The sequence below is a fragment of the Cuculus canorus genome, chromosome 3 (assembly GCF_017976375.1).
Source record: "Cuculus canorus isolate bCucCan1 chromosome 3, bCucCan1.pri, whole genome shotgun sequence".
In the NCBI taxonomy this organism is placed as follows: domain Eukaryota; kingdom Metazoa; phylum Chordata; class Aves; order Cuculiformes; family Cuculidae; genus Cuculus; species Cuculus canorus.
Genome location: NC_071403.1, coordinates 8,901,046 through 8,929,007, shown reverse-complemented (window position 1 = coordinate 8,929,007; position 27,962 = coordinate 8,901,046). Strand labels below are relative to the sequence as shown.

The 27,962-nt window shown below is 39.5% G+C and overlaps 1 protein-coding gene across 4 annotated transcripts in view; it reads right to left on the bottom strand.

Annotated features, from left to right (window-relative positions):
• LRRC1 (leucine rich repeat containing 1) overlaps nucleotides 1-27,962 on the bottom strand; it is a 103,423-nt gene that overhangs the window by 39,184 nt on the left and 36,277 nt on the right. For all 4 annotated transcript variants that reach the window (XM_054060890.1, XM_054060888.1, XM_054060889.1 and 1 more), the window contains exons 5-10: nucleotides 14,452-14,508; nucleotides 12,787-12,850; nucleotides 11,974-12,048; nucleotides 10,079-10,223; nucleotides 7,166-7,284; nucleotides 6,165-6,248 (exon numbers count right to left, since the gene is read on the bottom strand). In XM_054060890.1, the coding sequence (XP_053916865.1) occupies nucleotides 6,165-6,248; nucleotides 7,166-7,284; nucleotides 10,079-10,223; nucleotides 11,974-12,048; nucleotides 12,787-12,850; nucleotides 14,452-14,508 (544 nt within the window). The remainder of the gene's footprint in view (nucleotides 1-6,164; nucleotides 6,249-7,165; nucleotides 7,285-10,078; nucleotides 10,224-11,973; nucleotides 12,049-12,786; nucleotides 12,851-14,451; nucleotides 14,509-27,962) is intronic.

The following is a 27,962-nucleotide window of genomic DNA, read 5'->3' as shown; positions in this document are numbered from 1 at the left end:
TAACTGACAAAAAGCCATGCTTTCCAAGTGTTTGATTACATGCTTACAACAGACTTTGCCAAACCACCGCATAGGCACCAAGTACACAGTCGAGACCACAAGCCCATTTAACAGGTAAGCACACAGTTCACTTTGAGCGTAGACTTCAGTTAATGGGGACAAGCATGTGCTTAGTTCTAGGCACAGGAGTAACTGTTCCAAAGAGTGGAGGCTTAAAGAAGTCCTCATGTTCTTCTGTAGTGAGCTAGGCATCAGGAAAAGGTCTTAAATGAGTTGTGTGTGTCTAAGTCATAGTCCTGAGATTTATTTCATTCTAGCAACTTTAATTTAAGGGTTATTCATTGTGTCTCATCACACCATCTCCAAAAAACAGTCAGCCTAGATAAAAAAAACAAACCAAAACCCACGCATCAGTCAGGCAGAAAATGATCATTACTATGAAGTGCTAATATTGAGATCACTGATTTTACACTACTATGAAGTCTGAGCAAAACTGCTTATTTGCTTTCAGGTGGACTTGCTGCAAAGGATGACCACGACCAGGAGCCATCTGGGTTACCCATAAAACTCTACCCCACGGAGGACTTTTTTCCTCTTCTGTCTCAGTCTGAGGCTCATCTTCATAACAGCTTCCTTGTCCTGGAGAAGCAGCAAGGCTTGGGCACATGGAGGATGGCAGCTCAGCTGCTAAAACTCCTCTCTGCATTCTGTACGCGATCAGCGTTCACCACTTCAGCCTCCTGCTTTTTTTGATATCTACATATTCACTGCCAGTCCCTCACTTCTCTGCTGATGTTTCTGATGATTCCTCTTCTCTACTGCAGACAGACTGTTGTTCTGACACCTGCATCAGCTGCACATTTTCGATCACTCCACTTTTACTGCACTTCTCTGTTAAAATAACCTGGTGGATGCCAATTGATTTTTCTGTCTCATGACACTTTTGCAGCTTTCCGGAGATAAACCAAAGAAGAGTTCGCAGATTTATCCCTCTCTTCCCATTTAGATCCCTCCCAAAAAAACTCTCATTTTTCACTCTCTCTTGAGCCCTGCTGTCTGTTACGGCCATTCATCACCGCAGACCAAATTTCACCAATTATGATGGCGCATTCTCATATTGTTGGCACTCTAAAGCCGAAGCAAAAACTAAAGGTGGGAAACTTAGAAGACCTTTGTGTTAGGTTAGATGAATGTCTTTTGATCTCACCATCTACTAACTGATCAAAAGGTACAAATCAATTCTGCTATCCTTTACTAGTTAGTAACTGTCTAAGTATAAGCAGTGCAAAATAAAATAACACATCATGATAAACACTACAGTGGCTGTTATTTAGCATGTGATTACTTAAAGTCCAGTGAAATACCTATTTTATTCAACTCACAATACAGCTCTCAGCATCAAGAACTCTCACTATGTTTATACAACTCTGTTGAAAATTCCCAATATATTTATCACAGTTTGTATTCTATTATATAATCCTATCCAGGGTGTCACTATCAAAATTTTGTTTAGATACAAAGTAAATAAAATCAGGATTTTCCTTGACTCTAGATAAAACAGATTAATTATTTAATTGCAAGAATGAAATACATTTACAGGTACAAGGAACTGCCCAGTTCACTATTCTTAGCTATTATTCAGTTAGAATTAACTTAAAATTGGCTAGGAAAATCTTTGGCAAACTCACTTCAACACATCATGCACGACAGGTGCATGGGAGGAGCGCAACAAGAGAGTTTCTCTGCCTTATGACTAAAGATAAGCTTTCCTGCATTTTTCCTTAGTGCCTTTTTTTCCCTTCTACACAAATGAGGGAAGCGACAGGACATCAGAAGTTAAAACCAGAAACAACAAAGCAGCCTGAACTCATTTAAAAAAAAAAAAAAAGAAGAAAAATGTAAAAAGCATAGTTATTGCCAAAAAAACCCCTGTAATTTTATTTACTGTAGTAATAATTCTCACAATATACTTCAGAGCCAGGTCTGCAGGTTGTAGAAACTCATTAACAAAAGCACATGAACTGGAAAACATTCCAAGGAGGTTATTTATGCAAGTGCCAAAATCAACACACCAGTTTCACTAGCATTCCAGTGCCAGGGTGGGATTTCAATACCAAAGAGTCACCAGGCAGGTCTTTCAACTTTAGGGGGAAAAACATTTGTAACTACAAACAGGTTTAGACATTCTCAATTCTTGCTGAAGTCTGTTTCACCACTCAGTTCAGTAAGAGAGGGATCGAGCTGCAAGATGAGATACCGAAGATAAAATCCATCAGTGACTCAAGCCTTGGTCATACATTCTGCTGTTCCACGCTTTACCTTACATATCAGCACCAGATACAGAAGAACCTTTGAACCAGGAAACTTTGAAGGGATATTTGCATACAAACTCCCCAATAAGCCCAAGTCAAGAAATCTTACACCAAAAGGTAGAGACTGGTGTTATAAGTGTGCATTGAAACAATCTGGTGATGTACTGGTTTGACAGATCGACTCAAAATCCAGTCCTGATCAACTATTAACATAACAAACAAACAAACAAACAAAAACATTAAAAAAAAGCTAGCATTCACAGATTAGCTCACCAGGTTATGTCAGAGCAGACACATCATTTCCACCATCCTATCTATACAAGCTTTCTTTGCTACAGGAATAATTCCAGAAGTAAGGACAGAGACACTAGCAGGCAGATATGGTAGCGGTCACATGCACTCTTCTCCCTGGCAGAGTTCAATGTTTTTGTCCACAATAATGTTACCAGAGTCTGGTTTTTTGTTCCTCTTCAATAGAAATCACTAAATGCCTGTCCCACACCTGTTTCTTAAAAGGATAATGACCACAAATGTACAGCTTTTCTAGCACTCTTAGGCAGAGAAAGAACAAGAGGAAGCATGAAGGACAAAAGAAAGGAAAAGAGGAGAAGATACCGAGCAAGAATATCTGCAGTGTATACTCCTACACTTGACTCTGGCTCTGTGAAGGGGGGAAACAGTGTACAAGTAGTAATACTGATTGATACACAAAGGTCTGAGATCCCAGTCTTCACCATGATAAACACTACAGTGGATGTTATTTAGCATGTGATTACTTAAAGTCCAGTGACATACCTATTTTATTCAACTCTCAAGAAGGAGACTTCTTAAGCAACCCATACCAGGCAAGGGAGTTGAAAACGACTGCTGTCAGAAGCTCATGCCTGGTTTTAAATACTAATTACTCAGTTTGAGATGAAAACAAATGGAAAAGATAGTAAGCTTTCTCAGTGCCAAGAAGAACCTTCCAAATGACAGAAGAAGCGGGACACATTTTACAGTTTTGCTTAAGCGCTCTACTAACGCAGTTTGTATTTTTCTTTTTTCCAAGTCAGTAATGATGAGACGGAAAATGGAAATCAAACATTTCACCAAGACACCAAATTGTTCCTGCCGGCCATCCAATGTGAATATCAGAAGTGAGATCTTTGCCAGTACTGACACCCTGACCTCTGTGGATAATTCGTGTCATAGCAAATAGTACTTGTTACACCTGTCCGGTCTGTTTATGCATAAACTTTTTCTTTTAAAGCTATGAAACATGACTCTTCACTAAATTCCTCTGAATTTTAACCAGAAAACTTGCACTACAGAAATTTTCATGTTTGGTTTAAAGCAAACAGCAACTGCTTAAGAAAAATACTACACAAAGAAAACACAGCTCCAGGAGCAGAGGAAATATGAGTAGAGAGCGGTAGATTTCGTCGTGGTTTTGAAACAAGTATTTCAGCATTGTTATAAGGCAATCTAAAGAGTTGAGGGAAAAGTGTTTTATTATGCAGCCTAAGCACAAGAAATTGAAATGGAAACCTGAAAAACTGAAACTGAAAAGTCTCGGTAACCAGATGATAGGTTCTGCAATACATGCATATTAACAGTATTTTTGAGATAAACCAATGGATCAGTTGTTTATCATTTCTATTTGTTATCATTACCAGCTTGGGATTCAAATCCACCAATCTAGAGGGCAGATATGACCCTCCAGTTGGAGAAGGAGTGACTTCCTTTAAAAATGAAAAATAACAGAACTTTAAAAATCCACAGACCAAAACATACTTTAATTAAACCCTCTGAAAATCTTACACTACATGTAATTTCAAAGTGCTTGCTCTAATGAAGAAAATATATAGGTGTAGAGTTATCTACAGCAAAAAAAAAAATCAAAATCTATTTCAAAGAAGTGGATTCCAAGAGCTCAGTTTCCTCTGTTTCTCTGCAAAGATCCTTGGGAACCATTTATATTTCCTGGACTTCCTACAACTCCCCAGCTCACCTTATTCCAGATACCATCTTCCACTTCCTGATCATTCGCCTTCTCCAAACACATATTCATCCCTGACTTTATGCCAACTCTCATACAGGTGTCCCCTCTCCTCTCTCTCACAGGCACCAATGTTCTCCATACATGTTCTTGTTCTTCATCCTTCAATATCCCCAACTCCTTCACCAACTGGACAACGCTTTCCCCCTCTGAAACTCATTACTGGTTCCAAGTCTTCAGTTTCTTGTTCAGTAACAAAGGCCTTTCCTCAAAGGTCTTTTCCAACCTAGTGATTCTATGATTCTGTATAGTGGACAGGTAAGGTTGGGCTTGATGATCTCAAAGGTGTTTTCCAGCCTAGTGACTCTATGACTCAATCCCTTTATTTTCTGCAATGAGCTCTTGATCCCGTTACTCTCCCTCAAAGAGGCACACTCCGTATTTACCCTGCTTTACCTGCTTCTGTGTATTATATTAAGTTTGTCATAAAACCATGTTTTCTGTTTGAATGAGCACAAGATCAAAACCGCCACCACATCCCAACCTAGAGACACGGTTTTCCCAAGGTCCTGTCTCTTGCTCGTATTTATACAACCCATCTGGGTACACCCTCTGCAATTCTACGTTCAGAACCAGCGGCACCTTTCCAGAGGATACACTGTCCTGCTAGAGGACCTGCAGCACTCATGTTCTGTTCCCTCCCTTGCCATCCCCTCCCTGCATCAAACAGATACTTCAAGCCAATCTGTAAAGGGGCAATAAGAGCTATTGTCGAGCTCAATTAGATGGACGACCTGCGGCAGCTCCGACCTGGGCCACTGGAATTGCTGCTGCCAAGGCCACAGCAGCTTTCCCTGCTCAATCCCTCCTCTTCAGACCATTGACTCTCCCCATCTCCCAGTTCCCAGCCACTTTGCTTCCTCCTCACATGGCCTTCTCAAGTTGTCCAAGCTCTGTAAGTAAGCACACCTCAGCAAAAGTGTGTGCTTACTAGCCAGAGCTGATACTTCTCTCAATTCTCATCTACCAGCTGCCACCTGCTCCTGAAGTGACTTAAAGTGGTGAACAACAGCTACAATCTCAGAGTCACATGTTAGAAACAGACTGGAAAATTAAGGGGAGCAAAAATTACAGAGAAACAGCAGTGCAAACAGAACCAACTCGCAGTACCGTGCTCCAATCACAGGATGCTGCTTTCCCTGATCTCTTTCCAGAATTTACAGCTGAACTAAACTTGCAAACTAAATTATATTTAGTTTGACAACAGCAATTTTAGCCTCATTTCATTACATATACTGTTACAACAGACAGAATTCCTAGCGAACATAGCTGTAAGATCTGAAGTATCAGTGATCTTGGCCATTTCAGGTCCTCATATTTAAAGGCAAAAGTAGTCCTGAGACCTCCAAAACCAAAAGGACTGTCAAAACAGCCTCTTAATCATTTTTCAGAATATGAAACCTTCTCTTTGCTTTTGCTCACAAGAGTGAGGCCAGGATGACTCTGGCAGTATTTTTACACTACATTCAGTAGAGACATCTTGATGTTTAAATGCATTCACTCTAACAGAACCCCAGTCTTCAAATAGCGCTGGAGCTGGCACCCACACTAGGAATTACCAGTTACAAGCTAATTAGATTCAAGCCTTCCTGTTCAACTGCAAAAACATTTTGCACTTCCAAGCCATCAAATCACCACAGCTGCTGTTCAGATTTACGCTGTTCAGATCTAATGGACAAATTTATGGTTGCGATTGGTTTGGGAAAAATCCCCAGTGGATCAAAGCTGACTGTTACTGCTTGTAGGCATCTGAAATCAAGAGTTTTCTGTCATACAATCGCATCTGTGCGAGTTAATTGCACAAAACTTACCTCTTTGGGCAAAGATGTTAATTTGTTTCTATCGGCATTCAAATTGTTCAGCTTCTTTAGTTTTCCGATGCTTTTCGGCAATGACTGTGCCAACAAAGAGAACGTAATACGCAAACAGAATTTGTAAAGTCATAGAGTCAGAACAAAACTTATCTACTTTAAAATTACTTAATTTTAACACTTCATAGACTTATTTATAGATTTAATAGATTATTTATTTAATTTAATAGGATTAATAGACTGATACATTTTGAAAATTGGAGTGTACTTAAACCCTCATTACCTAACTTTAGGCTCCCTAAATAGCTAATTGAGAGACAAGCTTCTGGCTTAGGTGCTATGAACTGACCTCCTGACCTCTGGAGAGGCGTCTTTCCAACAGGCATAAGCTCCGAACTCAACAAAGCACCAACCTAACTTAAGAAATGCTCAAACCTAGATTTTTATAAACATCTCAAATCTCCAATTCCATGTCGCATTAAAGTGGTTTCAAAATAATGTAAGGAAATACCTAATGGAAGGAAGCCCGAGTTTTTATTATAACTGACCACACATCATATTTAACACCTGACCAGAGTAGATCAGCAGAGCCAGAAACAGTACAAGAGCAGCTCTGCAGCGCTTGGGGCTTCTATTCAGTTCCAGCAAGTCTGATCTAGATAATACACAGCAAAAAACTGACAGTAATGCAACGTGGCACAAACTCCACATTAAAAACGCAACAAGCAAGTGATACCTCCAGTCCCCATCCTCCAATTCCCTTACTGGTCATGAAAGATTCAAGAGTGAACATGTAACTGCTTAAGCCTTTGGAAGGGTGGAATGTTACTACATACAACCTGATCTTCAGCATTCATTTAACAGATAAGAAATAAGATGCATTTAAGGAAACTCATCACTTAGCAGTAGCACAAGTGAGTAACCTTACAAGCTAAGTAATTTGGCACTTAGCAGCAGCTGTTATTACCTCCAGCCACTTGAGCAGTCTTGACCATGCCTACCTGCAGTTGGTTTTCTGTTAGAACTAGTTCAGTAAGGCTTTCGCAGTCTCCAATTGAATCTGTTAGTTGAATAAGTTTGTTCTGATCAACCTTCAAAATGGAGAGCTTCTTCAATTTTCCTGGACAGAAAGAACATGTTTATTCAGCTTAGTATCCTCCAATATCTGCTTTAATTACAGAAAATCATTCTGCTGAAAAACTTTTAGAAATCTCTAACACACTAATTTTTTTTTTTTCAGATAAAAAAAGAATTCAAGAACTGTTTCCCTTGGCACTATAGAATACTTTACACTATTTTTCCAAGTTTATAACATCACTGAATTCATATTAAAAATAAATATTGATGTTAAATATTTAAGAATATTAAGTTGTATTAAGTTGAAATCAGAATGGCACCCTACGTCAATGTCAAGAACGTGTTTACCCATAGGCCTAGAAAGAGGAGAAAAATTACCTATTTTTTTCTCAGCTAAATATTGTTAATTCATAAAGGAATGTTCAGAAGATCACCTATGCCTAACTCAACCATAATAAGAAAGGCTTACATTGAAGTGACAGCCTGAAGACAAACAGGATCAGTTGTCCTAATCTAGAACCCAGTTAGTCAGACATGAAACCCAAGTTCATATTTCAGAAGACAAATCGAACTTCTTTGAAGGTCTTCTCCCCAGGAAGGACAAAATACAGGAGCCCTGTTGGACAGGACCTGGGGGTTATGGTGGGCACCAGCCTGAAGATGAAATTGCAGGGCACTCTTGCCAGAAATAAAGTAAACTACTGGCTGAGCTAGGTTAGGAGAATTACAGCTAGTAGATTAATGGAAATAACTATATGCCATCTAATTGGCACTGGTGAAGTCATGTCTGTAAAACCATGCTCAGTTTCGTGTCCTGCCCTTCACAACCTCCACTACCCCAAGTCTCCAAATCAAGAGCGATGCTGATGGGGATCCAGCACAAAGCTATCAAGATGACCAGGCCATATGTGAGCTGAGGCCAAGGGAGCTGGCCTCATATAGTCCTGCAGTGATAGAGCCAAGAAGGCATCTAGCAACAGCCCACAACCACTCGAAGGACAGTCACAGAGATGTCAGAGCCAAACTCTTCCCTGTGGTGGCAGATGAGACAGCAATGGCCAACTTATGCATGGAAGGACACAGCAGAACATCAGGAGAAGCTTCCTTCCCCACCGGGAGGTGGTGCAGCACTGACATAGGCTGCTCTTGGAGAGCTGGAGCCACCTCCCCACCTTTAGACTTGGTGAGACACGGCTACAGCTGACCTGACCCACTGGTGTTGGCGACAATCCTACTTTGAGGGCTCTACAGATCCAACAATCCAACCAAGGATTTCATGATCAGCTGAGCAACTCCCAGTAGTTTCCACAGAGACCAGTGAGGTTCACTACAACCATAATACCAGACTTTCTCAATTTCACATAATAAGTTTCAAGATTACACAGGAAGAATAAGTACTGTAGTTCTACCTAATTTTCCAGAGACAAGTAAGCTATCCACATAAGTAGAATTTTTTTTTTGCCTTTATAACAAAATTATATCCAAAAAATGTTACAAAACACACACGCAAACTAAGCCTGGCCTGAAATAGCCTGGCCCTTAACAATCGCATGCCCCTCCAAAGGATCTTCATTTAACAGTATTCTTGAGAAGCAGCAGCTGCTCTTGTTCAACAGCCGGTGTTACAGACAAGCTGTCCTCTTGCAGGCTGCGCAGGCTGTAGCCTTTCAGAAGATACAGCTCCATTTCTGATGTACAACAACAGTCCTGGCCAGCTCAGGCCAGAAAGCTACAACTCTCTACCAAACCCACACTAGTCAAACTGCAGGACCCAAAAGAGCTGTTTCACTCCCTCATGTTTTACTTCTGGAATAATAGAATGGTTTGGGCTGGAAGGGACCTTAAAGCCCAGCCAGCTCCACCCCCCCGTCATGGGCAGGGACATTTCCCACCGGACCAGGCTGCTCAAGGCCCCATCCAACCTGGCCTTGAACACTTCCAAGGAGCGGGCAACCTGTTCCAATGTCCTTATTGTGAAGAATTTCTTCCTACTGTTTAGTCTAAATCCTCCCTTAGGGTCACATAGCACATGGAGGAAGGTCTGTCTGTCCATTCGTTACCACATGCCTGATTAAACCACACTGACAAGTCCTCCTTCCCCTATACCTTTTTGGAAACAAAAAGAACACCCAAACAAAACTTGGCATGGAGAAGTCATGCTCTTGCAACATGAGACTCCCTGGAAAAACAGCTGATGAGTAGCAGAAAAGCAACGCCTTGCTGACTACTTGAAACAACTACTGCAGGGGTAAAACATTTACCTTTCAAAAGGCACTGATAATGCTTCAGAAAACATTCCTTAGTTATAAAATCTGTTTTAAGGGGTCAGACGTAGAAAGGCTGTAGTTTGGATCCTGAAGGGTGAGGAGTATCAGGCTGAATCTGGAACAGCCTTTCACTGAGTTCAGTACAGGATTACTCACATTGTCCAACTGGAGATAAATACACATCCCCACTAAAAAGGATGTCTTTTCTATAGTGCTACTGTCAGTCAGTCTTAACAAGTGACCTACAGTATGGTACAAGTTAGAATTTTACAGTTTTAAAGAGTATTGATAGTGGTGTGGACACAGTAGGAACAGAGAGGATATATTAACTTCTATTTTGGTCGAGTAGGTATCAAGTGAAAGCCAAAAAAGGGATTACAAGGTAGTCATTATGTAGACAATTAAAATGCAAAATTAATAGAGCTATGCACTTCATACTAGGAGAAAAAAACACATGCTGAGACAAGCTCATTTCTTGCACAAAAAGACTTCAAAAGTCTTGAAAGCAAATGATTTCCATTTTATGTTGGATTAAATGGTTCTGTGTGATAGCATTCACCTTGTACTTACCAATGCCATCAGGTAAGACCTGAAGTAAATTCTGAGAAACAAGCAAGTCTGTTAAAGAAGTCAGACCACTAATTTCTTCAGGAAGGCATTCCAATTTATTTTCAGAAACATCCAGACAAAGCAGGTTTTTCAGGTTTCCTACTTCCTACAATACAAGACAAAAATTTAAGTCATGCCCAAACACGTAACAAAGCAATTTGAAAAATGTACCATCACATTGAAATTCCAGAATGAAAACCAAATCTCTGCATGACCTCTGAATTGGCCATTCTTTGTACGACCTCTAAATGCAGAAAAGAAGTAAATCATTGCACTTTACATATAATACACCAGCTAAGTTATGCAGTCAGTTTCTTATGTTAACTATCAGGACTGGTTTCAGTAGTCAGACAAGGCATGCTGAGCACACCCAGGCAAGCACCAGCCAAAACTGGAGTTTTCCTCAAGTAAAGACTGCAAAATTGTTTTTTCAGAACTACAGATTATCAACCTCCATGTAATTAAAGTCTGCCCCTCCCAATTAACCCTAGGCAAATTAGGATTAGTCTCTTCTGGCTGATACAGCAACATGCCATGACATCTAGGGATTTCATATCTTCACATCTCCCAACTGCAACAAATGTAGAAATAGGAATTGGGAGTGTTGCTTTAGCAAGCATATTTGAACTGTCAGGTTATACTGACATCACCTACAATTATTAATGACTACTTAATTTTTTACGATGGTTATCCACCAATTAGATCAAAAGTCTAACAGAGACATATCTTTGACCCTATTAGCCATCAGATCACCCTCCCATTCCCCATTCACACATGCTCCCCCTACATATGTTCTAGAACAGTTCTCGTTTCAGTCATCTAAATCATCTTCCAGGGAACAGAAAGGCTGGGGTAAAGGCGTCTTTCACTTTTACATATATGAACTTTCCACACACAGCAACAGCCTTGATCCTAACGCAAAAGATCAGTCTCTTTATCTTGGAAATGTTTGCCTCTCAGGAGGATCTTTCATTAAACACACACAGACACATCCCCTTTATCCTACCAGCTCATCTTTTGGACATTAGACAAAATATACAATAATGGCCAGCTTCAATAAAAACAGCTGCTGTAGTCATACCGGACCTTTTATGAATGATTATCAACGTTAAATTACATCCACTTAAAAAATTATGAGGCCAAGTCAACAACAACGAAGTCAACAAAGCCCACTAAACTGGAACCGATTTCCAAGTTACACTGTGGACAATGAGATCAATATAGCAAATAACAGCAAATGCAGAAGGAACAGGGGAGAACAGGTTTTGACTTGGTTCTAAATAAACAGGGAAGAAACCTTCCCACGCTATCACAGTTCTTGAGAAAAGGAACTTAGAGTGCTGTAGGCTTTAAATGCTAAGGCCTCTCATCCCATGACTGATGTCAGATGGGGGATTTGCCTGCATAAATCAAAATTTCTATTTAGAGCAACAGTTCTATTTTTGTATTTCTCCCAAACACTATATTTGAATGGAAGATGACGACTGTAAAAAAAGGGATTCATCCTCAGAACTGTCAAACCCACAGTTTAGGTAGATACAAAAGGTGAGGCTGATTGTTGGGCCAGGACTGTAAGAAGAGGATGTGTCATCCACAGGCAAAAAGAACAATATGCCTATTAGGAAACAATTCCTTTGTCAAAATGTTTAAAAGAAAATGTCAGACAATACATGATATCCTATACAATCCCTCACAGAGAAACTTATTATGAGAAAGCCCTTACACATCCAAAATCAAACGAAGGCAAAGCAAACTGAGAAAACTGTTTGATTTTAGATTACCTCCCTTTCGGTATGAACAAAAAAGTTTTCTTTTAAAAACATCTTCAAAACAATACCAGTAGAGCTTATCTTTACCTGAGGTATTTCAGCTAATTGGTTTCCATCCAACCAGAGGTCTTTAAGATTGAAAAGTGCACCAATTGTTTCTGGCTAGAACATAAAAATAGTAATATTAAGTATCATAGGATCTTCAAGTAAAAATCAAACGGCCACCCCATAATTACAGTCTGAGCAAACCAATCCTTACTCCAAGCATGGTTAAATGCAGCAAGGGTGACTGTAAGCATTTTGGAACTCCATCATATAAATTAATTGCTGTAGTTTAACAACTTTAATATACTTTTTAACATACTTTACCTGACATGCACTAACAAAATGCATGCACGCTCTTAAATCATCTGCAAATCCAACACTTAATTGAGTCAGCTTAGGGGAGATGACACATCTTTTGAGAGATCTACCTGCCACAATGGCAGACACTAGAACCCTTAAAAGTCTGCCTCAGCCCTTTCCCAAAGATTCCTACTCCCATCAAGCAAATAACTGAGCTTGTATCTGTGCTCAGCCCATCCAGCTGCCTACGGAAACCCACGCATTCACCGCAAGTGCAGTCAAGAGTTTGTTTCCTTCCATTCTTTTTTCTTTCTGTAGAAAAAAATCTGTGCAGTGCTCTCATTTTCTAGAGATCAGCTGCAGTTTTTTGCTCTGAATAAGACTAAGCAGATACGGGAAGCACAGACTCACTGCCAAAATTCATATGTACATATAAAACCACCTCTCCCTTTGTACATTCTTTTTTTTCTTCAATTCTGACATTCTATGACCTATTTAACCTAAGTGATGCGTAAAACAAGACCAACGTGCACTTTCAGTGTCATGTTCTCTTACCAAGTTATAAAGTTCATTGTTTCCTAAATCAAGTTCTTCTAGTCGCTGCAGCTGGGCAAGTGATCTGTGAGATAAGTCAAAACAAAACCACATCAGACTTAAAACAACAGAAACCCCATTTTTTTGAATGAGCTCATTTTACTGAAACTCGTATTTCAAAGTACAACATATTGTAGACGTTTTATTGGGCACAGACTACTAGCAGTAGTATCTTACTGAAAAAAAATAATTTGTTTTGTCAGTATAACTGTATGTCCTTGAAACTTAAAACTTAGTACAGGCAATTAGATTATTACTCTTTATTTTAACCATCAGTCTGTCGCGGTGGACAATGCCACATAGTTTAGTACAGTTGGTTAAGATTTATTTTTAGGGGGAATTTACAGTTATGCAACTGGATAAAAATTCCGGATAGTGATCACATGTAACAGTGTGACTCGAGACTCAATAAATCCATCATTTACCTTCTCAACCTGATCTACCAGTTTCTGAATTATTTCAGGTTGGATTTGAGGATGCGAACAGAGGAAAGCCCAAAAAGAGGTAAAAGAAGTTCTCTGAGCACAAACACAAAGAGGGGGCCATCCTTTTACTTCAAAAGCAGTCTGTGTAGTGCTCTTGTTTACCTTCCCCAAAGCTCCACTGGCACAAAAGCCAGCGAGACTCATCGGCCACATTACTGACAGTCGGAATGTTCCAGGAGCAGTACAACTGTCAACATTTGTGACAGATTCATTCTGATATTGCATGGTAAAACCTAGCTATCAATTCCTACCTCCTGACCACTGACATTTAAAGTGTCTTGTGGCTTAAAGCCATTGTCAGCCACAACTGAGGTACTGGGTAGACTGGCAAGAAAAAAGGACCGCAATTAAACGGGCAAGAGACTCTGCTTAAAAAAGGTTAAATCTATTACAAAATCTATTAGATTATCTAACTAAGCAGAACAATAGTCACCAAAACTCTTGCAAGTAACAGCCACGTAGGGAAGGAAGGAAACCCCTTCACTAGAGAAAGAAGAGGCTTCTTCCAGGCAGCCAATAAAAAAAGGATACCCAAACTGTATGATAACTGATTAATCTTAAAAAAGACCACCAATTCCTCTACCACAGTACAGACAGCACAGAGACTTCTAGATATCTTTTTTCCCCCAAAATCATGGTGTGTGGAGTCAGACTTCAGACTTCAGTAGGCTTAGTTTGTCACCAAGGCTTTGATCTCCAGTGTTCTGGAGCTTTTGGTTTCTTAGCCCCAAACACGAATGCTTATTTAAATGCTATGAAGGTTTAGAGCTGAAATCTCTCGAGATCCTGTGACCCTACTTTCACAGTCATGGAATTTCAGCCTGAGAACAACCCAAACCAGAACTCCCACGGCTAATGAGATCCACCAATGTGTGCAGGGAGAAACATTTGGTGCTGCTGTATTGTATATGGAATAGTCACATAGAGCAAAAGCAACTGCCACAGGCTGCAGTCTCCCGCTACTAACCAAGTACAACTGCAAGTAAAGGATGTAACTAGGTGTTGCTAAAATAAAGCTGTATCTCATAAATGTTTTCAAGAGGCACTAAATATTTTTTCTAGCTATCGTTCAGTTTCATATGTTTGCAGTTCTTAATAATATTTTATGTTAATATGATCAAACACATTAAATGTCACTTACTCGGGTAAATATGTCAGCAAATTTTCTCTAAGTTCCAGTGAAGCCAGGTTATAAAGACTAAAAAACAAAAAGGACCAAACACATTTTAATGCAATCTTATTTTTTATATTCCACGCTTTCAAAAGAAAACTGTGTGTTTACACAGTTCAAAATGAAATTGCTGTGAGTTGATTTTTTTTCTTGTTTCAATTCAATCAGGCCATCATATGAAAGGCAACATACAAAGACTGGAAGTTCTTCCTTGTTTCTCTGTCATATCTCAACACATTAAAGCTAGAAAGTAAATAGATAAACCACAAATTTCTATTTGTTAAGAGGTCAATAGTTGCAAGTTTCGTAAGAGAAAACGAAATTCATATGAATTGCATTTACTTACTTGCTTTCAGAATCTGGTGTGGGCTACCAAAGTTACAGAGCATCAGGTAAGCCCATCACTATTCTAACGACAGCATGTTCATTACTGTAAGTGACATTACGCTTCTAAGCGGCTCACTTACTCCATAACCCAGGCTTTTACTAACATCACCATAGCAACATTCAGATTTTTCAGGGGTTTATTTATGACTAAATGGAACACAAGGAGTCAGACGTTATCCCAACACCATAATCTGCTCTGATCCCCCAGCGTCCCAGGGAAAAATAAAAATCAGATATGGTGACTGCAAGTAAGTAGTTCCCTACAGCAGAATATGTTCCGTCCTGGTGTGCAGGAAGGGAGACAGTGATCTAGGACTTAACTAAAATCTAGATTAAAAAAAGAAATTCCATTAAATTTGAAATACATGTTAAATCTAAACCCAAATTTTTCTTGTTTGTACATCTTGGGGAAGAAAAAAAAAGCAACAAGCAAGCCCATGTACTCAGACCACAAAAAAACTGAAATACTTGTTTTCACTTCAGACAATACCAACATACTGAATTTCAGGATCATTAGTTAGTCCCAGAAAAAAAAGCAGCTGATAACCTGAATAAAGCTAAAGAAAAACCTTCATACTGTTACTCTAATACAGAAGGAAATAGAATTTCACTGATGCAATGAGTTTCTAAAGGGGAAAGATTTTTCATGGACTGACTTTGGATGATGCCTGAAAAATTTATCCTCATTTCAAGCACTGATTTTGTACCACATCCAGAAAACGGTGAATTAAATCTCACAGGAGCTATGATTATGGTCTCAACAGTCCTCCCCAGCTTTTAAAATATGAATATTCTACGCAAGGGGTTCTGCGTTCCTCCATAAGAAACACATCTAAAACATAATACAAAGGTGAAGATATTGTAGTAGTGGCCTCTTATAAATTCCATTAAAAGATAAGTGAGAATAACTCAGCTACTGCTACTCATAATCACTTGACAGAAAGGCGGTACTAAGGAAGCCATTGTTCCAAAGATAAATGAGAAAACTCAAACATAAAAATTTTAAAACTATAAAACACAAGTCAAGATGAGACACAGTACACATCCTCATGTAAACCAAACCAATGGAAGGAGCGAGGCAAGAGGTAATGAAGAACCATTTCTCTCAAAGAAATGCAGGTTTACTCTTAAATCACGTGCCCACCTGCAGATTGCCATTACTTTTTTATTTATGGGTTTTCCAGAAACCTATCCCAAGTTTCCTTCGAATTTTGCACTTTCTTTTCGGGCCCAGATTAGGTGAGGTCCATGATTCACTTTTATCAAGAGACTACAAAAAAGATGCGCACACCTCCAAGCTCCCTTGTAATCTTGTGTTTACGGATCGCCCCGCATCTACTTATCTCCCTCCCCATCACGCTGAACTGTCAATGAGTAAAATGGTGCAATCTCTTAATTTCTCTTCTTACATCACACACCACTTTGTCTGCGGTTAAACAGAAACCTTTGTCAGCAAAACCACATTCAACAGCAAGAACTTGGGAATCACCATCTTAACCAGCCTCACCATATCATTAAACCGGGGCGGGCCATTGAAGCAGCTCAGGAAACTGATCCTGCTTAAAAATAACCCAGCGAAAAAGAATAACACAGATCCCTAATCCCCTATTCCCACAGAATAAATCCCCTTAAGCACCTGGGCTAGTACAACTGCCAGGAAGGCACAAGGAAGGTATCTGTATTGCCCAAGAGAGCAGCACTACAAGTACTTATTGGGTAGCTGTGCCTCTACAGATGCTGAATTTGCACCCAACCACACCTGATGTGTTTCAGAGACCGACTGTAGCCAATCACAGCCCCAGTTAAGTTCTCCTCTAATGGGAGACAGCTTTCTAAAGGAGAAATGCTCTATTCTACAGCTATTCTCACCCACAGCACGCTCACAACTATGCGTACCCTGGAACAACGCAAAGGCACTGCCCTCCGCCCCTTTAATCTATCCTTTGTACTTTCTCCAAGGTCTCAAGTCCAAACGCAATGTAAGGGGACCCCAACAGGCAAAATAAAGTTTCCTACCATGTAATGTAAAATCAGAGACTAAGTACCTTCCCCATTAGAAAGAAGTACTATGCTTAATAACATGGATCCATCTGGAAGAAGCCAGAAAATGAGAAATAACTTCTGACTCACTACTCTTAAATTTCAACTACTTACAGAAAGGGCTCCCAGCAAACTCACGTGCTGCAATTTAAAATTGGAAACCATGACAGTAATAATACAGAATAGCAGGCAAAAGTGGAAAAGGCATGCTGATGTATTGAAGCGCCAGTCTCTGATACATTATAGAGCAGAGGTATAGCTCTTCCTTATTCTTAACACACTGTATGTTCATTAACATTTTTCTGCTTTTAAGGTATGTTGAGGAGAGATTTTCAGTCACTCGCAAGAAAAAAAACAGATTTCTTCCTATTTTTCAAATAAATTTTCTGATATAACAATACATTCTCTTCAGAAAGTGTAATTTTTCCTCTTCTCAACCACAAATTAAGATTTTTTCACAATATACTAAATGGAATACATTTCTTCTTTTCCCTCTGCCTTTAATTTTCCAGATGCGGTGTTAGTTAAGAGTCCTTCTGAAATTTTTGAAAGGAACTAAAAGAACCCACATTTTATTGATTTCCAAATCTCTCCCTAATCCTAACTGTCATCTAGGAGAAAAAAAAAAAAAACAAAAAACAGTTGGGAGCCTTGTTTTAATCCATGAAAAATAAAGGTGACAGCAATCTAGTCTACTCACACAGGAGGCACGGTCCCGTCAGCAGCTGTTCACCAACTGCATTTAGAAATAGAACTGCGCCATAGAGTAGTGCAGGCTGCTCTCCATCACAGAGAAGCAGTCATCACTCCCCTCGAAAACCAACAGAAAACATACAAACAAAATGTCTATATTCCAAATCTGTATTCTAAAAAGAAAGAAAACAAACTAAAAAAAACAATCACCCAAACAACCAAAACCAAGTACTTTTTCCAAGACTACTATCCTAAGAAGATATTTCACAGAACCTTGTAAAAAGTATTAATATTGTAATAATTCCCATCACAAAAGCTACCACACACACCCTGAACGCTGAGGATGTGTGTGAAATTCCTGAGCACAAGGCAATTGCCAAAACAGGCAGAGGATGCAGTAATTGAAATAATTACAGTTTTCCAGCTCAGCATTCCAGATGATTTCTGATGTAAGGGTGGAACCAAGTCAAATTTAAAGGTACAACATGGCTAAAAATACTATTTTCAGTATCAACCAGACACGTTTACCCAGTGCTGTACCTAAATAAGCTATAGAAACAGGTATTTGTCTTGCAAGTTAAAAGAACGAGAACAAATCTGGACTCAATAATTGATAACAAAACTAATAGCAATGAAGTAATCCATAAATGCTGCAAGTATCTTTCCTGAGCATTCCTGTCAGGTTTTGAGAGAAACACTTAATCTAATGTGGTCTACAGAAAAGGATACACTTGGGGAACACTGGAAATACTCCTTCGTGTCAACCACAGTACCCTCCTACAGAGTAAAGGTAAGACTAGAACCAGCCACGAACATCAGAACCAAACCATGCTGTTGTTCTTCCAAAGCAAGCCTGTTTTCCTTTAGATTAATTGTGAAGATTATCAATAGCAACACGCCTTCCAAAACAACCATTTCCAAAAGCAGATAAATCTGTGGACAACAGCAACTCACTGCAATAGGTAGGACAACATTAAATGTAGTTTCAAAAAGTAAAACAAGATTGAGTTCCCTAGTTATCTTGGATGAAATTACAACATTTTCAGTGTATCACACACATTAAACATACTCTGACTTGTGAAGTTTTAAAATACAAACCTCGGAGGAGTTATCCTAATGCCTGAACTTGATCAGGGATGGCTGTGTCATTCCCCTATTCAAGAGGCTAGAAAGCCAGCCTCAAGGGTGACAAGAGACAATATTATCTGGCCTATCTTAACCCCACCCAGCCCGCAAGAGGACTGGAAGCACTCAAGCCCTGGGGTACACCATCCATGGCTTCTGAGGAAAGCACTGGGAAGCACGGGGAGCCACACGTTATTTTACTGTGAAAATGAAACTGAAAATGCAAAGGTGGAAAAAGAAATGTGGAATAAGCTAGGAGAAAAGGAAGATAAAAAGGCTAACATCAAAGCTAAAGGTGTTTAGTCAATAAAAGCTGGGCAACAGACTTATTTGTGGAATCAAAGTCACACTTTTTTTTACCTTATGTCAAGAGCACAGCACAGCTAAGTGTGGAAGATAAGAAGTCAGACTTTGGGAAACAACGGAGCATAGTTTGAAGAGAGACGAAGATTAAGAGACCTGCAGAAATGCACAGCTCCATCTGCACCCTTTCCAGCAAGGTCAAGCTGGAAAATGCAAAATCCCACATGTAGTTTGGGTAACAGCTATGTGTACAGAGAGAACTTTTCCTCATATTTGTAAGGCTGCAAAGAGAAGGGAAAAGCAGGAGAGCAGGCAGGGGTCCCATATTTATACAGAACAAGAGAAGATCCTACACCATCAGGATAACTAAGGTGAGAACACAATACAGATTCTGAATTGGGTCTGGTACTGCGTTTTTTAATGCAGCAGTAGTCATGGCTACAGAACACGGTCCAAGGATGCAGCGCACAGAAATGCAACATAAAGTCTACATTCTGGCTATTTCCATCAGTTCAAAAGGACTTGAGCTCATGGGGCAGTATCTAAAGATTACTGTTAATTTGATAACGCTCTGCCCCTGCATCTCTACTCGGCATGTGCACTTTGAAACATTTATCCCAATACTAGATTGGAAAGGAAGAGAGTTGAAACTAGGCAACTCATTTTCCTTTTTTTTTTTAAGCAGAATAAAATAAACTGAACATACCAGTCTATCAGTGGTACTCTGACAACAGCATACAAAATGCCTGAAACTAGCTATGTTTAAATATATTGCAGCTCATTCCCACTGCCCAAATAAAGCTAAGAGCAACATGTATGACCCTGCCCCAGGACACATCAGTTAAGTGACTCATTTGACAGGTGTCAATACGGATTTGGCAGGATCCTATTAAGCTACTCTCATCCTACAAAGCTTCTAGCTACAGAACAACCATTTACTGAGAACCTGACTTTTAGCAGCTTTTTCCCCCAAGGAAATTACAGGGTTAATCACTCACCCTGCAGCTCTCAAAATGCCACTTACTCAGACCATAAGCATCTGAAGGTATAGCTTATACCCTCGCGACAGTTCCAAGTCACTTCCAAAAGAAGCCTCTTTCTCTCATCCTCTCTTCGTTGCCTGTAACATTCACTGCAGAGAGTCCGGGAAGACAAGTCCCCAACTCCTACACCAAACAAACCCCGGGCTGCAAAAGATGCCTGGCCAACAAGTCAAGGGAGATTCCCCTCCTCTACCCCGCTTCTGTGAGACCCCAACTGGAGCACCCTAGGTTCCATTCTAGAGCCTTCAGCACAGGAAGGACATGCACCTGTTAGAGCAAGCCCAGAGGAGGGCCACAAAAATGATGGGAGGGATGGAACACCTCTCCTATAAGGAAAGGGTCAGAGTTGGGGTATTCAGCCTGAAGAGAAGACTCTGGGAAGATCTTATTGCAGCCTTTCAATATATAAAGGGGGCTTATAAGAAAGATGGAAAGAGACTTTTAGCCGAGGCCTGCAGTGATAGGACAAGGAACAACGGTTTTAAATAGAAAGAGGACAGGTTTAGGTTGGATATAAGGAAGACATTTTTTATGATGAGGTTGGGGAGGCACTGCAACAGGTTGCCTGGAGAAGTTGTGGATGCCCCAATCCTGAAAGTGTTCAAGGTCATGTTGGATGGGGCTTTAAGCAACTAGATCTAATGAGAGATGCCTCTGCCCACAACAGAAGGGTTGGATCAGACGATCTTTGAGGGTTCCTACCAACCCAAATCATTCTATGATTTTATGAAATTAGATGTGTAAACTCAGATGGTTTCAAGAACTTCTGTAGCACACACACCCCCTTGCAGAGTTAACCACCACTTTAGTTCTTCACAGAGTCTGATTTATTTCACACACACACACACAGTTACTATATGTGTCAGCATCACATCCCTCCTTAAGTATCTGAAGAACCAGACCCATGTGGGTTTTTGGTGTAATGACATTTCCAATGCAACAAAAGCAATATTAACCTTACAGGGAAAGATTATGCTTCCAGAATTTCCTAAGGTTCTGTTAACATATAACCCTGTAATCAATGGACTATACAGTCCCAGTATGCATTTTATTCTCCTTTTTAAAATATTCAACAGTACATGCTTTTCTTTGTTTCCAACTAGTGCTTAATGCTGACATATAATTAGACAAAGTTATCATGAAATAACCTTAAAATTCACATTCATCACAAGGTAACCTACAAATAGTATAGAATTAATTGCAGCTAGTTTCCTTTCTCAAGGAATCTGTTTCTCAAAAAAAGTCTAGCTAAAGCTTAAAGCATTTTTTTCCTTTTTTCAAATGTCAGCTTTAATGAGTCTCCTGCCTCTTTGTGTGCTTATCCTTTGACTACGGAAACCCAGTTTACAGCGCAAATGATAAAGAGCGCTAACGAATATTTGTAAGATTAATCTGCTAGAATTTAAAGAGAAGAAATTACATCCACAACATGCAACAGGGGAGAGTGATTTTTGCAAATTCTTAACTACTGCATCCCAGAAATTCTTACATGATCCAGCAATTACAGGAAGTATTAATTTCTTAAATGAGTGTACTTATTCATTTCTAAGCAAACTATCTTCACACACATGAAATCCCATGGTTCTACCTCAGAATACAAGGGGTGTTGTAAAAACAACTGCAAAGCAAGGTAACTAGATTTAGTTTTGATGAAATTGTAATATCTCACCAGTTATTGCCAAGGACCATTCTTCCAGAAGTCATTTTTGAGCACATTCGTCCTTCTCCTTTTTGGAGGCAAAGCAACGTGAAGTAACTTGCACTGAAGTTAAACACTACTCTTTCCTCACAAGTTTAGGAGTATAAATGCGCAAATAAAAGGCACATCAGGCTTTTCTTAGCAGTCCATTTCTGGAATTTGACAAGCAGGACATTTTTCTTTTAAGAACAATTCTAGTAAGAAAATCTGAAAGTAATGATTATGTTCCTACTACTTGTCATTACAGTGAACACAAATACACATGGGGGAAATACTCCTTCCTCAGAAGATTGATTTTAAATAGGCACGAAAGAAAGTCAACTTGATAATTTTGTCATCCTAGACTCAAACAGCAAAGAAACTGAAAGCCAGAGGAAGAACATTTGAATAGTCAGTTACTTGAATTGTCAGTATCATTAATTGGCTTGTAAAAAAACTACAGGTCTTCTTCCACGAGTGAAAACAGAAGGATAAGAAAACATTAGCAGCTTATCAGCCACTAACTGGAGGAAAGACTAAACAGACGGCTGGCAGTACAAGTCACATCCAATTTTTTAAAAAATAGAGGAAAGTTCTACAGCTCATGGCCAAGGAATTCCCTAGATACATAACAGAGGCAGTCTAAGCTGCTAATTAAGATTACTTTTCTACATAAGCTTAGTTTTCATGTTGCTTAGATCAATTCTACTCTCTCCCCACAGACAAACATAGTCAAAAAAACATACAAAACATTGAACTCTCTATAACCTTCAAAAGCGAACATTAAGAAGAAGAGAGATTCATAATTATGGGTCAGTCTGTCTACTCTTGAATGCTTTAAGGGAACATTCTCTGATTTTCTTATCAAGCTTACTGAAACAGGTTAGGGAGGCTACACCAACTCACTATTGTTATACAAGATTTCATTTTCAAAATATCTTCCATTCCACTCATGCAACATCAATCTTCAATGACTTAAATAAACTGAATTACCTTCTTTCAAAAAAAATATTGCCAAATATATGTCAAATATTTCTTACCCGTGTAACATACAAGATGTAACATTTCTTATTTGAAGTCCAGATGGCACTGCATTCACTATTACATTCTTAAACAGTGTTCCTGAAATAAACTTTCGAGTTCCTTAACATCCAATTTTACCATTTAGCAAATGGCTGTGATTAACACTAAATGGTCTACCTACTCAGTCTCTGTAAATACTACTTGTCATGCTAAATTCAGAAGGGCCAGAGTGAGAGCTTTTCATAGAATCATAGAATCACTAGGTTGGAAAGGACTCACTGGATCATCGAATCCAACCATTTCTAACAATCCCTAAACCATGCCCCTCAGCACCTCTTTTAATACTATCAACCCAGCCAGACCACCTACAAACAATCCTCCTCCTACGTCTTTTCAAGATAAGCCTCCCCATCACTTTTGTGGTATGATGCAAGATTGCATTTTAATCAGACATTATTATGCTGAAACTTAAACCAGACTCACATTGTATTGTTCCACAGAATTTTGAGAGCATTTTCCATTCTGTGTGATGCGACCAGATGCCTAATCTACACTTAGGAAATACTAAGCAAATATATATATATCCTAGCATATACTAAGATAAACACAGTCAAGCACTGGCCCAGGAATCTATTATCAGAAGAAGCACGCATTCTGATCCATTTCTGGATCATCTGCATTGAGATGCATCCTTGCACCTCTGAAGACCTTTTATTCTCTAGCTACTCCTATTCAGATCAACACTAAAGACTCAAGAGTTCATAAGCTGCTGAATACTTAAAAATCTCTAGAATTAAACACACACAGACACACACACGTGTGTGTGTATATGTATATATATATATAAATAAAACCCCACCATGATTAATGACTTTGTTTCTCTAACACAAAGTCTCTGGATATTTGTGGTTCCGTAATTCTTGAAAAGCATGCCTGTAACAAATCTTTCCGCAAAACAACACTCCAAAGTGCAGCAACATTTGCTCTATTCTTTCCATTATGTTTACTGTCATAATGAATTGCCTATTTCAGCATTCAATCTGCTGGCTGCAGATGCTGAGAGGAAAATTCCTCTGCTTACCTGGTAATCCCCTTTCAGCAGTAAGGTCCACAGGCTCATTCAGCCCGCTTGCGGCTTGAGTGTAAACCAAATTCAGTCATCAGTATCAAAGACAATTTGATAAAGAAATTCACCCCTCCCCACTTCAAAAGTTCCTAAAGCCACGATTCTATTCCATTCTAATTTCTTGCATCACTGTGCAGGTCTCTCAAAAAAAGGCAGGGGGAGTCTGTGAATGATGCAGATAAAACGAATCATGATATTACTATGATCTTCTGTTGAATCCTCAGGATTTGGAGATTGTTTCCAAGTAGACTATCTATACATCTTAGAGTGGGGAAAAATTTAAAGTTTGTGTATAGCAGAGGAAAGCTTTTTATTTGCTATGCTGGGATTCAGGCATGGAAAACAGCCTTCCTGCCAGTCAGAAATAAACTTGCATGTTAAACCTTAGCATCAAGGGGAAAAAAAAGGGTGATCTGAATATTTTCCAGGCACAGTCAAGACTGCTGAAAAAACAGTGAAAGCTAAAAACTGGATATGAATTTGATGTTTGGTGAGCTGATGGGCAGCAGGCCTTAAAACGCAATGTAAAGCATTTTAATGAAGCTCTGGTCTTTGCTTCAGCCGTTCAAGAAACTTGTTGATTTTGTTGTCCCCACAGAGTTTGACAGATGTCTTACTCAAATATGTATTTCATAGAATCACCAGGTTGGAAAGGATCCACTGGATCATCGAGTCCAACCATTCCTATCAATCCCTAAACCATGCCCCTCAGCATCTCATGCTGAAAGGACTGTTTCTTTGGCCAGGGTCAACTCCTTGTTAAGCGCCCATCTGAGAGTCCGATGCTAGACTAAACATCAGAGATGCACATAAAAGGCTTTCCAAAGGATGTACCTGGACTTCTTTCAGGCCTAAGAACCACAAATAAATAAACCTACAAAGCAGACACAAGCTCTCTTCTCTTTCTAGATGTTACATCATGAAAGCGCTGTGTGGATCTCTAAATTTCCAAATCTTTGCTGGTAAAAAGCTAACATCACAGTGGGATTGGAGGTGTGGGGAAACCAGCTCTCAAACCAACACTACAGAATGAACTCATATGGACAAGAGAAGGTGCTGAGAACAGACTAACATTAGATTATTCATACTACTGTAACATATGCCCTTGGAAGGCTTACAAATACTTTGATTCATCCAAATAGCCTTATATATAGATATATCCCATCTTTTTAATTTCAGTAAAAAGTTATGCGCTGTGTTTTGGGTGTTATATGTATAAGGAAGTATTGAAGCAAAATCCTGGAAGCAAGTGGAAATGGAAGCAAGTGAATGCTTCCCATGCTGGGAGAAACGGGTTTGAGCTGCGGAATAAGCAAGCATATAGATAGAGATGGTCCTGCAGAACAGGCAAGGAAATTAGACTTGCTCTCACTAGATAGAGAAATGCTGGAAAAGACGCTCCCACTCACAGCTTACATTGTGTGACTTGTTTCTCAGAATGGTTCAACTAGCCAAGCTGCGCCCACCTAATTATTAGCTAAAATATCTCACATGCATTATAATTCACTATTTTACTCCAGATAGCAACCACAGTACAAGTTAAGAGAACACAATTCACAGAGAAACACAATATATAGGACAGGTAATATTGAAATATTTAGTCTGTTATCAAGCCCTAACGCAGTCTGTCACACATCTTTCTAGTATGCCCTAAAATAATACATGAGCTTAAAAGAGGAATGCTTCATCTAAAAAGCGAAAACTTTCAGCACATATCCCAGCACTGCATAAGCATTTGGAAGTGGTCACACAGAAGCACAGAAGTTGACATAGATGGAGCATGGCTATGTACATGCAAGAGAAAAGATAAAAGGTTCAAGAGAGGCCTTGACAATGTTCTTCAGACAGTTGGAACCCTTAAACATTATTCTTTTTGGCAAGACAAATAAAAATATAAAAGTTCAATATAGAAGAATTCTTAACAGCGTAGCAAAAGCGTAAACAGCAATTCTACAACAACAGATTGAACGAGTGTAGACACTGGCCTGGACAATGAACACTAAAATTCATTGTATACACTAGAACATGTAAAAAATGGACTGCATATCTGAATTCATGAGGAAGACGGACTTCCACTAATAGTTCACCACAAGGGAATTCAAGTCTATTACCTGCCATCAAGAAGAACTTCCTAACTAACCTACAAAGTATTGTTGTTTGGAAAATATTTGCCAGTACTCTTGTTGCTTTCCCTGTTTAAGACAGTAGGGGAGGTTGGCAGTGCCACAAGGTTGTAGGTAGGTAGCTTAAAAAAAAAAAGAAAAAAAAAAAAAAGAGACACTAAGTACATACTGATCACTGTAATAAATGAAGATGAATTAGAGACTTCACTAACTGCATTAAGCAGTTTCTCACACAGAAGTAAAAATTTAGGATGCATTTCCCTAAGCTTCCACATGCTCTAGTGGCCAGAAGACCAGCAGTAAGCACAAGGACTTCAAGTTTTTCCCAAAACAAGCCCAGCTGTAGTAGAATATATCACTAGTATTTGACAGATCCCATACAGAGCACGTAGGTCCAGGCTATTTCATCAAACGCCACCATGGATTATTATTCAAAGCACACAGAAACTCCAGGAAGGCATTTGCAAAAATATCCAAACACCTCTAAGAGCCTTACTTGATCTCTTCAGCCAGAAAGACAGAATTAGTATTACTTTCTTTCTAACTCCTAGCGTTTTTGAGATCCCAGCAAGCGCAGAGGGAAACAAACAGAGAAGGAAACAAAAAGCAAAAGGAGGCAACCTGTGGAGAAGCCACAGAGCATTTCACTGCTTTTACCAAACACAAGACAGTCAGCTGCACCTTCACATTCCCTTGCAATAAGTATGAAAATTTTGTGAACTAAAAAATGAAAGCTGCAGTTGTTGGTCACCAGGCATAAAAAAGAATAATCTATTACTTGCAGATCTAATGCTAGAAAAGTAGTAAAATTCACTCTCAGAGGTAAGAGACCAACAAAGACTTCAGGTTGCAGTTCTAACTGACAACAAACAAGACCTCCCAAATAATTTCCAACTTGAACAAGACAGGATCCCCTTTGCTCTGTCGCCAAGACATCTGCCAACAGACTTAAGGAACAGTTACATTTTGGGTGGACATCCCATAAGTTTCCCTCATGTTATAATAAAATCCTTCTGAGTTAGAAAGCATGTACCTTTAGCCCAAGCTTACCCTGGATTTCACAACTGTCATATTCCCACCTACCGCGAACAACTGATGAGCCAGAGATAACAGCCCCAACACATTTGCCTCTGCTTCTTTAAGCATATATCTGGTAGCACACATTTCTACTAATGAGACTGAAGTGCTTCTGCAAAAATACCATATTCATATTCTGTAAAGCTAACCTGGAAACACTTCCCAGATCAAAGCTCGCCTGTCAGACTCCAATAAAAGTCCAGTCCTCCATCAGAACTCACCATGACAAGCATATGGCTCTTCCAGAAGCAAGTGAGGACTCCTGATATCAAAGCTAAAAAGGAGGGATATCAGATACAGATTTTCAGGGAGGAAAAGATACACTGCTCTGTCCTGCAGCAGCTCACATAGGGCTAAAACAGTAGCACAGCATTTCCCTGGACTGCTTAGGATTAATAACTTTAACCCTTACTCCTGCATAGCTCCGCACATTGACATCTCTACAAATATCTGCTATCCCCATTTTAACCAAACTTGTTTCTAATCATTTGCTCCAAAACACAGGCTGGTACCACTCACGCTACCAAATGAGAGGCAGGACAAGCAAGAAACCAGAGCTTGTAACCTCTCAGGGAAGCCAGTAACCTTCCCCTAGTTACTGTCTGCAAAGCAGCACCTCGTTCTTCGGGAATTATTTCAGCTTGCCATGTTTATTGGATTAATTTTAAGAATCAGGCAGAATCCCAAATTTTTGGCCTTGGTTTTCGGTAACCACAGAGTCTGAACAAGCCTGTTCTTAGCTGCCAGTGCTGCGAATAGTTGCATGAAAAGTTTTGAGAACCTTTACAGAAAAGGAAGAATGTCACGAAAGCCCTTGCCCGTGCAATTTTTAGGTAGGACTTTGCCACAGTCACTGGGTCCAT